We start from the raw sequence: 12,500 nt of genomic DNA, 5'->3' as shown, positions 1-12,500 counted from the left end.
CTTGACGCAAGGAAGGAGACATCTTTCCAAAGGAAGAAGTTTCTTTGCTTAAACGTATGCGAGAAAAGAAACCCGACGCTAAACCACAAGAGGATTTCAGCGAACGGAACTAGAGCCTAGTTGATGCATGAATTCACTGCTAGCTAGTTAACTAGTTAAGTTTACACCCGCACAGACAAACCGTTTAATCTGTTAACACACACACTTCACTCCATCACGTTTGTGGCTGCGCTAAAATTGGCCAACTCTTTGAGGAAAGCTGCTTGAGAGGGGGAAAAAAAAAACCTGCAGCATGTCTCAGGAAGCGTCTCACCATATCTCCGGCTTTCTCTTTCTGTTTTCATGTTTTCATGCCCTCACGCTATCTGTTTATCTGTCTGTTAGCTGCTGTTTCTCTCTAGGTTCTCTCCATCACTACTCTTTGGTGTCTCTCGTTAAAAAAAAAAAAAAAAAAAGGGACAGTCCCTTCTGCTGTGGCTCTCCACACTACAGCGCCAACCCAGCGCGGTAAACAGCACTTCCTCCCCCGCCGCACTCAGACAAAAGACCCACACACACACACACACTCTTTTCTATCAGCACGTGGTGTTTTGCTATCCGCTTTCCTCTCCTGCTAATGGAACGATGCCATTATATTTCCAAATTTGCATAAATGTGGCAGTGACCTCCCTCTACCCGGAGAAGTGTGTGTGTGTGTGTGTGTGTGGTGGAGAGAGGTGGAGGTGTGAGGGTGGTTTTTGTTTAGGGGTAAAAAGTCTTGGCTGAGTTTCTGTCTGGTCCGGAGGTCTCTCTCTCTCTCTCTCTCTCCCTCTCTCTCTCTCTTTCTCAGTCTCTCTCTCTCTCTCTCTCTCTCTCTCACTCTGTGTTATTAGTAGACATTTTTCACCGGAACGGTCTCACTCACCCCCCCCCCCCACACACACACACACGGGCGCCACAGAACAGGGTTGCTATGGAGACCCACTTTGGCGGAGAGTTGCCATGGAGCTGACGTAGCCATGAATTATGGGATGCATGTGTCACGAGATGTTCGTGTGTGTGTGTGTGTGTGTGTGTGTGTGCGCGTGCCTGGGGCACAACAAGCAGCCTTCTTGTCTGGGCCAGCAGAAGGGCAGGCCCACTGGAGCGTGTGTGAATGCAAGTGTGTGTGTGCGAGGGCAAGTGTGTGTGCATGTGCCTGTTGCGGTCAGAAACGGAAAGTGTGGTAGCTGAAGTTGGAAAGTCCACGCATGTGCTGAGAAAAGTGTGTGTGTGTGTGTGTGTGAAAAGTAAAAATGTATTTTTAATAAAAGATTTAACATGTAAATGCATTCTAAAATCACAGAGAGGAGTAAAGTGGAGGAGTAAATTTCTGGGCTTATCATAAACTCTAAAATGTTGACATAAAAAGTATTCAGGCAGGGAAATTCCTACCGACAGCCTCGAATAGTGTGTGTGTGTTGTGTTGGGGGGGGGGGGGGTCAGCGGGTCTGGAGTGCGAGCCCCTGGTGGGGTCTGTTTTTGATCCACGCTGCCGCTTGGAGACGTTTTCAAGAAGCCTTTTACTGCCACGCACAGCAGAAAGGGGGGGGGTAGCTGGAGTGCTGCCTAAGCTCTCAGCACGGATGTTTCAGGCTAATTTAAGCTCGGTGTGTGTGTGTGTGAGAGAGAGAGAGAGAGAGAGAGCCTGAGCGCTCTGTTCGTATGGGGAAAGGGTGTGGTGAAGCTAACGCAAACATGAGGGTGTCCAGGGAACAGGGGGAAACGGGGGAAGTGGGAGGGGTGTGTGTGTGTGTGTGTGTGTGTGTGTGTGTGTGTGTTTCCCTTTTAGTTCTTCAGCTCCTTTTTCTTTCAACTCTAAACAAAAAGACATGTTGCGGTTAACACGTGTGTGTGTGTGTGTGTGTGTGTGTGTGTGTGTGCGCACACAGGTGGGAACCGTGTCCCCGTCCTGCAGCGCTGTGGTCCTCCAGAACGTGACGTGAGGGAAGAGAGGAAGGAACACATCCAAGCCTTCCAGGACGCCAAGCAGCGTTCGTCCGAGGACAGAGAGAAGGATGGAGAGAAAGAGCGAGGGAGGGAGAGAGAGAGGGATGAAGACGAGGAGGAGGAGGAAAAGGCCATGGTGCCGGCCAAGCGGGCTCGACTCATGCCAGGTAAAGAGCGACCTCCTTTCCTTTCATTCTGTCTTTCGTTTTCTCTCTCTGTGTGCATGTGTGTGTGTTCTCTTTGATCGTCTCAATCTTTTTTTATTGGTGTCACATGTTTCGTATAAACCCACACGTGGTGTGTGTGTGTGTGTGTGTGTGTGTGTTTGTGTGTGTGTGTGTGTGTCTCCATCCGACGCTCCGGGTCACTGTGGCTTTGTGCTCGGCCTAAAGGGCGTTTTCATGGCTGACATCAAAACAGCCTTTGTGTAGCGCTACTCTTTTCAACATTCTCCCAGCCTACGTGTGTGTGTGTGTGTGTGTGTGTGTGTGTGTGTGTGTGTGTGTGTTTAAATCATAAATCCGTGGTTATAATGTCCATCTTGGGGGGAACTCGACAACAGAAGTCCTAAATGTCCCAAAGCAGACATTTGAGTGTGGGGAATTTCTACTTCCTGTTTCTCTTCAGGTTTTCTGCAGCCGCTGGGGAAAAAAAGAATTGTTCCATGACGTAAATTGTGTACAGGTTGCTGGAGTCATTCGAGGAAATTATATCAGCTAGAGTGATATTGACTCATGATCTGCGTGGTTAATACACTTTTTTTTTTTTTTTTTTTTACGTTGCAGTGCTGAGGAAAAATAACCAGCTAGCTAAACTAGCTTATGCTATAATAGAAAACCAGGCCTTGATGTCATGTATTTCTCTTAGACTTTAACTTTTGTGTGTGTGTGTTCCCTTAAGTGTCCATTTGTAACGACTTTAAAGTGTAATTGTGAAAATTTGTCGTTGTGTTGCGTTCACATATTGCACACAATTCACAACACAAACAGCAAGATCTGAATTTTTCTTGTTTATATAGCTGATGTTTGGGGAACAAATAGATGCACAAAGTAGATGCGTGTCTCACGGCCCGACTGCATTCTTGCTTCCTCGTGTGATCTTGTCCTAAATCTAGTTTATCTTTGCCTGAATGACAGAGGCGTGGTGTCCAGCGTCCGAACAGGAAGTGAAGAACCTGAAGGTGTGTATCGAGCTGACGGGGCTGAGGCTCAGCAAACCAAGGCAGATCCAGCAGATCCAGCATTTCCAGGAGCTCTGGGAGCAGCATGACAAGCCTGACCTCTGCCCTCGCGACGGGTCAAAGGTCACACCATGCGCTGAAAGAAAGAGCAAGACAAATGGAGACCTGGAGAAAGGAATGGGGAGGAGGGTGGAGGAGGATAGGGGGTGGGGCAGAGATGTGATGGGATACGCCGACCCTGATTCAGGTAAGAAAACCGATCCAGACATAAAGAATTTCTCTCTCTCTCTCTCTGTCCTTTTATCACACTTTCTTCTCTCTCACTCGCTAGTTCTGTGTGCGTGATGCTAATAAAGAACCCGAAAGCAGCCCCGAAAACATCCGAGTTCCAGTTTTTCCCCCTCTTTTTAGTTCCATTCTGACTTTGCGTCTCTTTTTCTCTTCCTCTTATTTCTGTCAGTCAAACGAATCCAGAAACGGCCCGAAGTCATGCTGTGAGTGTCTGTAAAATTGTTTTTAGCTCCGTTTAAGTAAAGCGTGAAGACGCGGCTGATTTTTTTTTTTTTTTCAGATAAACACTTTCGTTTTCTGTTTGTCTTTTCATGTTCGGTGTTCAGAATATCTTTCATTTTCATTTTCTCTCCATCTCTCTCATCTTTCCTGTCTCTCGTGCTCTGTTTGGAAGATTCTGACTAAAATCTGTCTTCCTTTCTTTCTATCTTTCCTCCTCTGTCTCATTCTTGTTGGTTTTTTATCTGTCTTTCTCGGTCTTCTCCTCTGTTTCTCGCTCTCTCTCTCTCTCTGTGTGTGATGCACATAACGAACCCGAACGCGACCCAAACACACACACTGTGGGACTGAAAAACAAATCCAGACACACCACATTGAATTTCCACCTTGTTCTTTTTCTCCTCCGTCTCTCCTTTCTTTCCTCGCTCTGACACCATCTGTGTGATTGCAACTAAAAAACAGAACGTGGCCCAAACACACTGAACCAATTTCTAAACAAGTTTTGCATTTTTCTTTTTCGCTCCTCGTCTCTTTCCGGGCTTCTGAGTGTCTGCTTCTGTCCTTTTGTCTGTTTCTTTGTTGTGGCTCCCACACACACACACACATTCCTGCTTTCTCTAAAGAGACGTAAGGCCCAAAACGTGGCCCAAACACAGTGTAAATTTCCAAACACTTTTTTTTTCTTTCCTCTTGAGCTGATTTTTTTTTTTACTCTTTGTGTGTGTGACACCGTGAACGGCGTACGTTATTGATCTATAAAGAACCCCAACAATAAATGCATTGAGGGGAACGGTGTACAGAGAGCAAGAGACTCGTTAATATGTCGTTCTAGGCAGCTGGTGATTAGTTTACAAGTGTGTGTTGGTCCAAGCCAGACGGTGGGAGAGTGTGTGTGCATGCTTTGGATGCGTTTTGGAGGTGTGTGATGGGCTGGTTTTAGGAGTGTGTGTGTATGGAGTGGTTTCGGGCATGTGCGGCCAGTTGTTTTTAGACGCACGTGTGCACTCAGTCAACACCAACGTATGGACCGTTTTAGCCCCAACTCAGACGCCGAGGGCTGCATCTCAAACGTCACGCGTTGCCATATGTTCCTTAATCCCCAAGCAGCAAACTAGCTGATGTTGTCAGAAGCTGACGCAATTTTCCCGTCCGTGTGAAACTGTCCATTCCTGAAACATTTTGGCATGGCCTAGACTAAACTAATTAAAATAAATAACTAACAAGCAACTTGTAATCAGTTCAGCTCTTCTTATGCGGTGTTTCAAGTTTTTTGGCACATGACATTTTAACTTAACAGGAGAAAACATAGCATTCTTTCTCACATTAGTTAGCTATTTTAGCTAGTTTTAGCTAGCTAATTGAGTTAGTTTCAACATCGTTTTACCACAGAAGTTTTAGATGACTGATTTTTTAAATCACTTTTTACAGACGATTAAAACGTTTGCTGTTGTTTTGTTAAGCTAGTTGTAGTCTAGCTAGCTTTTTTAACTAACCGTATTTTTTAACTAACGTATAATTTCACGTGAAATTAGTAAACAAGTCTGCGTGATAAATTGACGGATGATAAATCTGTAAAATAAAAAATGTGACACCGTGTGACAGCGCCGTTTTTTGACGAAAGTGCTGTTAGGAATCGATGGTTAGGAGGAGAAAAAAAATCATTGTTCTCCCACAGAAAATGTTTAGGTGACGGAAATTTATTATCACATAATTATAGACGATTAAAAACGGCCATTTTGCTGAGGAGAAGGCGGACACCACGGCGATATTTGACAGCATCGACTATTTTCATTACGGGAGCCGCGGCTCCGGGGCAACAGCTCAATCTGGTCTCCCCGCGTCCGGAGACAAACGGAAGAACATGGAGCCCCGAGGCGCAGGAGAAAACCGAAGGGAGAGAATGATAGACAGGGAGAGAGAGGTAACGGAGCGAGGGAAGGAAACGGAGGGATAAAGAGCACGAGGCAGATTAGAGGAGCGATTTTTCTCACTGCCGTCGGCCCGCGCTAATGAGTCCTGCTGACTGACGGCGGGCTGCTTCTCTCTCGCGCTCTCTCTCTTTCTCGTACGCGCGCGCGCGCGCGCACACACACACACACACACAGACAAACATCTATTTGCACAGTTGCGGAATCTCATGGCTCATTGGGCTGAGGCATGCGTTGTCTGGGCAATGCCGTTACAACCGTGTGTGTGTGCATGCGCGCGGGCTTGTGCGTGCGTATGTGTGTGCGTGCGTCAGCCTGTCAAGTGTTTTGGCTGCTGGACGCTGTGCTGGCGTTTTATCAAGCGTCTGCAGGCACGGAGCGTGTGAGGTGGAAAGATTTTCGCCTGCGTCGTTCTCTCTGTCTGATGAAACGGGACTCTGTGTGTGTGTGTGGGTGAGAGCGAGAGAGAGAGCTTGTGTGTGTCCAGTTCCGTGCTAATGGGAGGCTAATATCCCCCAGATGTCCATGTCAGAGATACACACACACACTTTTCAGATGGAAACCAACACACACACGCACAAACTAATTTGCGTCGCCTGTGACAGGGTGTTACAGATGACTCGCACGCGTACGAGTCTCAGAATTCCTATCGTTAGCCTCAGGCTCCTGTGTGTGTGTGTGTGTGTGTGTGTGTGTGTGTGTGTGTGAGAGAGAGAGAGAGAGAGAAAGTTTGGTGTTTTGAAGCTTCTGTTTGATCCTGTTTTTTGGATTCACATTAAAAGCCGTTGCTCTGCCTTTTCTAGAGCTGCTATTCATTTGTGAGTGTGTGTGTGTGTGGTCCCAGAGGGTCTCGGGGACGTAATTAGCCTGTTGGAAGGAAAGCGCTTTGCGCAGTTTGCCCAGAGGGACTCTGTTTTTCCCTCTCCCCTCACACCCTCTCTCTGTCTCTGTCTCTCTCTCTTTCTCTCTCTCTCTCTCTCTCTCTCTCTCTCTCTCTCTCTCTCGCCCGCACCCACACGCTTGCGTGTCTGCAGACGCGTCCGTGTGAGAAATTTCCCCAGCGCTGTAGGGCTCTCGGCATGCTTTCAACGGGCGCGCGCGCGCGTGTGTGTGGTTGAGAGCGAGTGATGAATAATGGAACAGATGTGGAGCGCAGGTCTCGCTCTGTTTCAGCCGAGCTGCCTTCTGCTCGCGCTCACGTTCTCGCCTGCTCTCATTTCTCTCTCTCTCTCTCTCTCTCTCTCTCTCTCTCTCTCTCTCTCATTTTCTCGGTTATTGTTTCATCGTGCTGCATCATCCAAATCTGCAATCCCACGACAGCTACGCTTTATACACACACACACACACACACACATTTATTATTTGGGCTCTCCCTTCTCCTAACAAGGCTCAATCTGGCCTCGTTACCTAACGAGACCTTGTCGTTCATTTCCGTATCCCTGAACTCTTTCTCTCTGTCCCTCTCTCTCTCTTCCACAGCCGTCCCGGTTCTTTCCGCGGAAAAGCTCCGCCCCTCACCGTCTCCCGACGTCGCCCTTTCGCCTCGCCCACGGCGTCACGGCGACCTCGAAAAACCCAAAGGCAAGCGCCAGTGCAAGACCAAACACCTCGGGCAACGAGAGCTCAGGGCACTCACCCAGCCAGCCAATGAGGAGCTTAGCCCCGCCCACTCGCTCAAGGTGAGTGCTTTTGGAAGTTTTCACGCTCCGTCTGAGCAAGTTTCAGGCAATATCACCAAAAGCTGTGGTGTTAATCTTCCCAATTAGGAACTGCGCACTCCTTTCCGCTCCTTCCGCTTGACTCAGCTGTGTGTGTGTGTGTGTGTGTGTGTGTGTGTGTGTGTGTGTGTGTGAGAGAGAGAGAGTGAGCGTGTGTGCGCGCGCGCTCAGAGCGTGACTGTCGTGACCTCTTCTTGCACTGAAACGCAATCTCCCAGCGGAGGGAGGGAAGTAAGGGGAGGGAGGAAGTCTGGTCTCTCTCTCTCTCTCTCTCTCTGTTTTCGCCTCCGGAGTGAAATGTCTCCCTCGCGAAGCAGATTCTTTGACCGGCTCGCGCACACTCACGGCCCACGTTTTATTGCCCCGAACGTGCCTGTATGAGCGCACAGGCTTTGACTTGAAAAGTGATTACGGGAACATAAATTACCGCCGCTCTTATCCGCGCTGGCCTCCAAAACGCTCGTTTACGCAGCTTTCCAATCTTAAAGGGACAGATGGGCGAATATATATATATATATATATATATATATATATATATATATATATATATATATATATATATATATATATATATAAAAATCAAACTTACACCATTTTCCAGCCAAGACGTGGTTAGTTTCCGATGTTTGTGCTGGAGCTATGGGAGCTAATGTAGTTAACGTAATGGAAGACTTTGGTCTCGCGCAAAACCTTTTCCGTAAATTCTTCATATACTCGCTTCAAACATCATTAACCTCCTTCCGTAATTCCTTTTTTTTCGAAATAGCATTGAGTGTTATTTATGTGTTTTTACACAAAAGGTAAATGAAAGATTCCAGCTCCTTTAGTGCAAACTCAATTTGTTTTTATTTCCTAATTAAAAGAAGACGCAAGGTAAATATTCCTTCAAATTACTGTTTCAGATGTTTTGCTGAAAGTTAAAGTCCAACGCTGGCGATGATGTGAAGCAGAATGAAGGAATTCTTATTAATATCTAATCGAGATGTCTTTTATTCGAACTGGTATTTTATTTTACTCGATGTTTCTTTTAATTCAGTTTTATTTTATGAGTAAAATCAAACCCGTGCCCGTAAGTCAGTTCTGTGGTTGAGAATGGAAAAGGTGGTTTAAGATCTGACTAAAGAACGTCGTCCGGCTCCGCTTGGCTAGGGAAAGGTCGTATTTTAAGCAAGGGGGGAAAAAACCAGTTGCAGTTCCCCGAAATGTTCGAACCGGTTTCAGCACGTCCAGACAGCGCCGTCTGGAATTAGCGCAACAGGATTGCGTTATTCCGGCGAGGGCGAGTTTTATGTTCGTAGGCGCGGATTTGGCGGTCTAGTTCTCGCTCCATATTGAACGCAGCCCTTGCAGCGCTGTGCTCCATGTGTGTATGTGTGTGTGTGTGTGTATGTGTGTGTGTGCGTGCGCGCGCGCGCGCGTGTGTGTTGACAGCTGCTTTGCTGCGCTGCTCCTCTGGGCTGGGCGGACTCCCAGGCCTCGATCGGCTCGCATGATCTCACTGGCCCGCTGGCTTCCACACACACACACACACACGCTCACGCGCACACATTTTCCATTCTCCCTCCTCTCTTCCGCCCTGCTGGTCTCCATAGATAGCGAACGTGAGTGTGTGCGCGCATGTTTCCTGTTTAGCTTTCCCTGGCAGAGAGTGCACGCTGACGGAGGAACGTCTGCCGAGCTGTGGTTTCCAGTCAGCCACACACACACACACACACACACACACACACACACGGTATGTGACCTCTCTGTGCCTCGAATTGTTTGTGCGTGGGTGCTGTTTATTTTAAACTGCTCTCGTGTGTGTGTGTGTGTGTGTGTGTGTGTGTGTGTGTGTGTGTGTGAACCAACTTCCTCCCTGAGACGTATGCTTCTCGCCCGCAGGTTGCGAAGCGCAGCTCTCAGAAGTCAGATTACGAGCCCAAGCCGTCGCCCCCTGTGCCCACCGCTGTCACCACGGTGCCCGCTGCTGTCGCCACGGCGACGTCTGCGCCCGCTCCGATGCCCCCTGAGGCTCGCAGACTCATCGTGAACAAAAACGCCGGAGAGACGCTGCTGCAGAGAGCAGCTCGCCTCGGCTATGAGGTAAGCCGCTTTGTGTGTGCGCGAGAGAGAGAGAGAGTGTGTGTGTGTGTTTTTCTCCTTTCTCGTAGGCTCCCCCTCCCTTTTCCCCCCTCTCTCGATCGGTTGCGCTCTCTCTCTCTCTCTCTCTCTCTCTCTCTAACTCTCTCTCTCTCTCTCTCCCTCCTGCTCTCTCTCTCTCCCCCCCTCCCTCCATCTCTCCCCGTTCGCATCTCATTAATTCCGTGCGAGACGGAGTGTGACATGTGAGAGCCCCTGACAGGCACGGAGCGATCGCTTAGCGCGCGCACACACACACACACACACACACACACACACACCCCGTGCGCTCGTTCCCCTTCCTTCTCCTCCTCCTCCTCCGCTGGCGTGCGCACGGCCTCTCCCTCCCTTTTCCTTTTTATATCTCGCTGTCTCGTTTCTCCCTCGCACGCTCTCTCTCTCTCTCTCTCTCTCTCTCTCTCTCTTCTCTTCTCTTCTCTTTTCGCTTCGCGCGCACACACACACACACGCGCACACGCTTTTACTCGCACGCACACACATACACACACTGTCTCGCTCGCTTTCTCTCAACGATTTGCGCTCTCCTGGCGCTCTTGCCGGAAAATCTTTAACTCTTTCCTTCCTCCTTCTTCTCTTCTCTTCTCTTCTCTTCTCTTCTCTTCTCTTCTCTTCTCGGAATCTCAACCTCAGAGTTTTTAAAATAGACTAGAATTTCTTAAGGAAGAATTTAGTAACTGCTTTTGCTTCATGCTTCTATGCATTTTTTTAACGTTGTTTAAATGTAGTATTAAATTGGTCTGTAGTTATAGGTCAGTTATACAATTAAAAATCGTGCTTTAAGCGAAAAAAAAACAGCCATTCTTTTTTAACACAATTCTTAACACTTCTAAAATTTTTGTGCTGTTTCTGTAGCATTTATCAATTCGTAGTAACGCAGTAAGAATTACATTATCTAACATCCGGAATATAAATCAGCTTCTATACAGTAATTAATAAAAAAATTATCTGCGTAGTTTTGTCAAATTCAACATGGCCGTCGACCTAGCTAGCTCGATCAATAGTATGTAAATTCTTTCTTTATTTATTTTGCATAGGATAAAGTGTAACAATCACATATGTGGTTAAAAAGATAGTTCCTTGCTGTTATCTGTCATGATAGATAGATAGATAGATAGATAGATAGATAGATAGATAGATAGATATACTTTATTGATCTCACGAGGCAAATATCTCTCGCACTATCGTGTTTTTTTTCAGTACTGTAATACCTTCAAAATAGCAACGTTTTTGTGTGTTTCTTCTTTTTTTTCCTTTCCATAGTTCCAAAAATTTCCACTTGTAGCTACCTAGTAGCTAGCTAAGGATACTTTTTTCCTAGCCCAAACTAGCTAGCCAATTTACTGTCTAAGGGTAAATGTATGACTCTCAAACTGAACTTCTAGCATAAATAATGTTCCTAGTGAAAGCTAGCTGTTGTAGCGTTTTGCGGTGAGTCTGACCTTGTTCGAATCGTCACAATTCTGCGTTAAGGTTAAAACCGAATCCAAATCACAGGCTCGTTGTAATTAGCCGATAGCTATGCGAGAGTTCTTTCCTTTGTGTGAAGCAGCCGAATGCGTTTGTGTGAAACCGAGGCGTTCGGTTGATGTTGCGTTGCAGCGGCGTTTCCGTGGCTGTGTGTAATTGCGCGCTTGGCGTTGTGTGCCTGATTTAGGCAGATTAATGGCGAGCTGGATTAGTTCCGGCAGCGAGGCTGAAAGGACTGGCACAGAGCACAGGAAATGAGCGATTACTGCAGCGAGCGCATGATCGCTCGCTCTCTCTCTCTCTCTCTCTCTCTCTCTCGAGGCGTTTCACTCGCTCTTCATGCTCCCTCGTCCTTGCTCTCTGTCCCTCATTTCCCTTCTCACGTGGCAGAGCTGAGAGAAAGTGATGTTCCCTCAAGCAGGACTCGGTAGGGCGAAAGTGACGGACAGAGGAGGGGTTGTTTATGGTTATGTTTTTTCCGTTTCTCCATCTGTCTGTCTGTCTGTCTCTCTCTCTCTGCCTCTCTCTTTCTCTCGTTCCACTCGGGGTGTAGCCGTCCTCCCTTCCTGTTTGATGTAGGCGTATGGTTTAGGTGTGTTTGCGTATGTGTGTGTTTACTTTGTGTCACCATGCTTGTTTACTGGAGCCGTCTACCTTCATATCATGCAGGACTCTGATAACACACACACACACACACACACACGAGTGACAGCCTGCCCTCCCTCCCCAGTCCGCTCTCTGTTTGCACACCGTCGACTTTATTCTCTCGTCGTCCCTCTCCCTGTCTTTCTCTCCACCCGTGAATGAAAAGTGAAGGAAACACAGTGAAGGACGCTCTGTCGCCCGAGACAGTGATATCTGCTTATTTTTCTTTCTTCTTTTACCTGCCCACGCTTCAAGCTAGCATGACCATCTTTGCGTCCAGTTTTGTCAATAACAACTCGCATGCCCCATGCTACGTGGCTATGCTCCAGCCCGCATGTTTGTGTTCTGACTAGCATGTTTAGCTATACTTCGCAGAAATCCTGGCTGCTATCACCAGGTTACACCAGACACATCGATATGTTGCTTTTAATATGTCACACTTTAACTGAGAGGACAACCGGAATGTTGTCTATTGATTGATTAGCATTTACAAGCTTTTTTTTATTTATTTATTTATTTATTTATTTTAAAAACAAAGAGAACGGATAATGGGAACTAGTATTCCTTCCTTGCCCTTTAGCTACGCTTTTCACTTTTTACTGTTCATTAGCATTTACAAAATTTTGTGTAGTGAATTATATTTTTACGATGGTTCGTCTGCTAAGCTATATCTCTTGTACTGTTTACATTCGGCTCAGATTGTTTGCTAGCTAGATAGCTAGCTATGCTTATTTACTAAAATGTAGTATTCGAACATCTTAATGATGCTTTCATGAGTATTTCCTCGTAGGTTAATATGCTAACGTGTAGGATAGTTAGTACATACGTAAGAGAGCGTTGTTGCTGAAACTGAGGATCATGACTAGCCAGCTAGCTGTGTGTTTTTGTTTGTTTCAATATAGGGGGCAGAACCTTTTAAGGCAAGATTTTCCTCAGATGTGATGT

The 12,500-nt window shown here is 46.9% G+C and overlaps 1 protein-coding gene across 5 annotated transcripts in view; it reads left to right on the top strand.

Annotated features, from left to right (window-relative positions):
• Window positions 1-12,500, top strand: part of bcor (BCL6 corepressor) — an 81,981-nt gene that overhangs the window by 23,780 nt on the left and 45,701 nt on the right. For 4 of the 5 annotated variants that reach the window (XM_058381670.1, XM_058381668.1, XM_058381669.1 and 1 more), the window contains 4 exons: window positions 1,911-2,135; window positions 3,105-3,395; window positions 7,066-7,265; window positions 9,186-9,386. In XM_058381670.1, coding sequence (XP_058237653.1) covers window positions 1,911-2,135; window positions 3,105-3,395; window positions 7,066-7,265; window positions 9,186-9,386 — 917 coding nt within the window. The remainder of the gene's footprint in view (window positions 1-1,910; window positions 2,136-3,104; window positions 3,396-7,065; window positions 7,266-9,185; window positions 9,387-12,500) is intronic. The other variant, XM_058381671.1, reaches the window with a different exon arrangement.

Source organism: Hemibagrus wyckioides, linkage group LG27 (assembly GCF_019097595.1).
Source record: "Hemibagrus wyckioides isolate EC202008001 linkage group LG27, SWU_Hwy_1.0, whole genome shotgun sequence".
Lineage (NCBI taxonomy): Eukaryota > Metazoa > Chordata > Actinopteri > Siluriformes > Bagridae > Hemibagrus > Hemibagrus wyckioides.
This window is presented reverse-complemented; position numbering and strand designations above follow the sequence as displayed.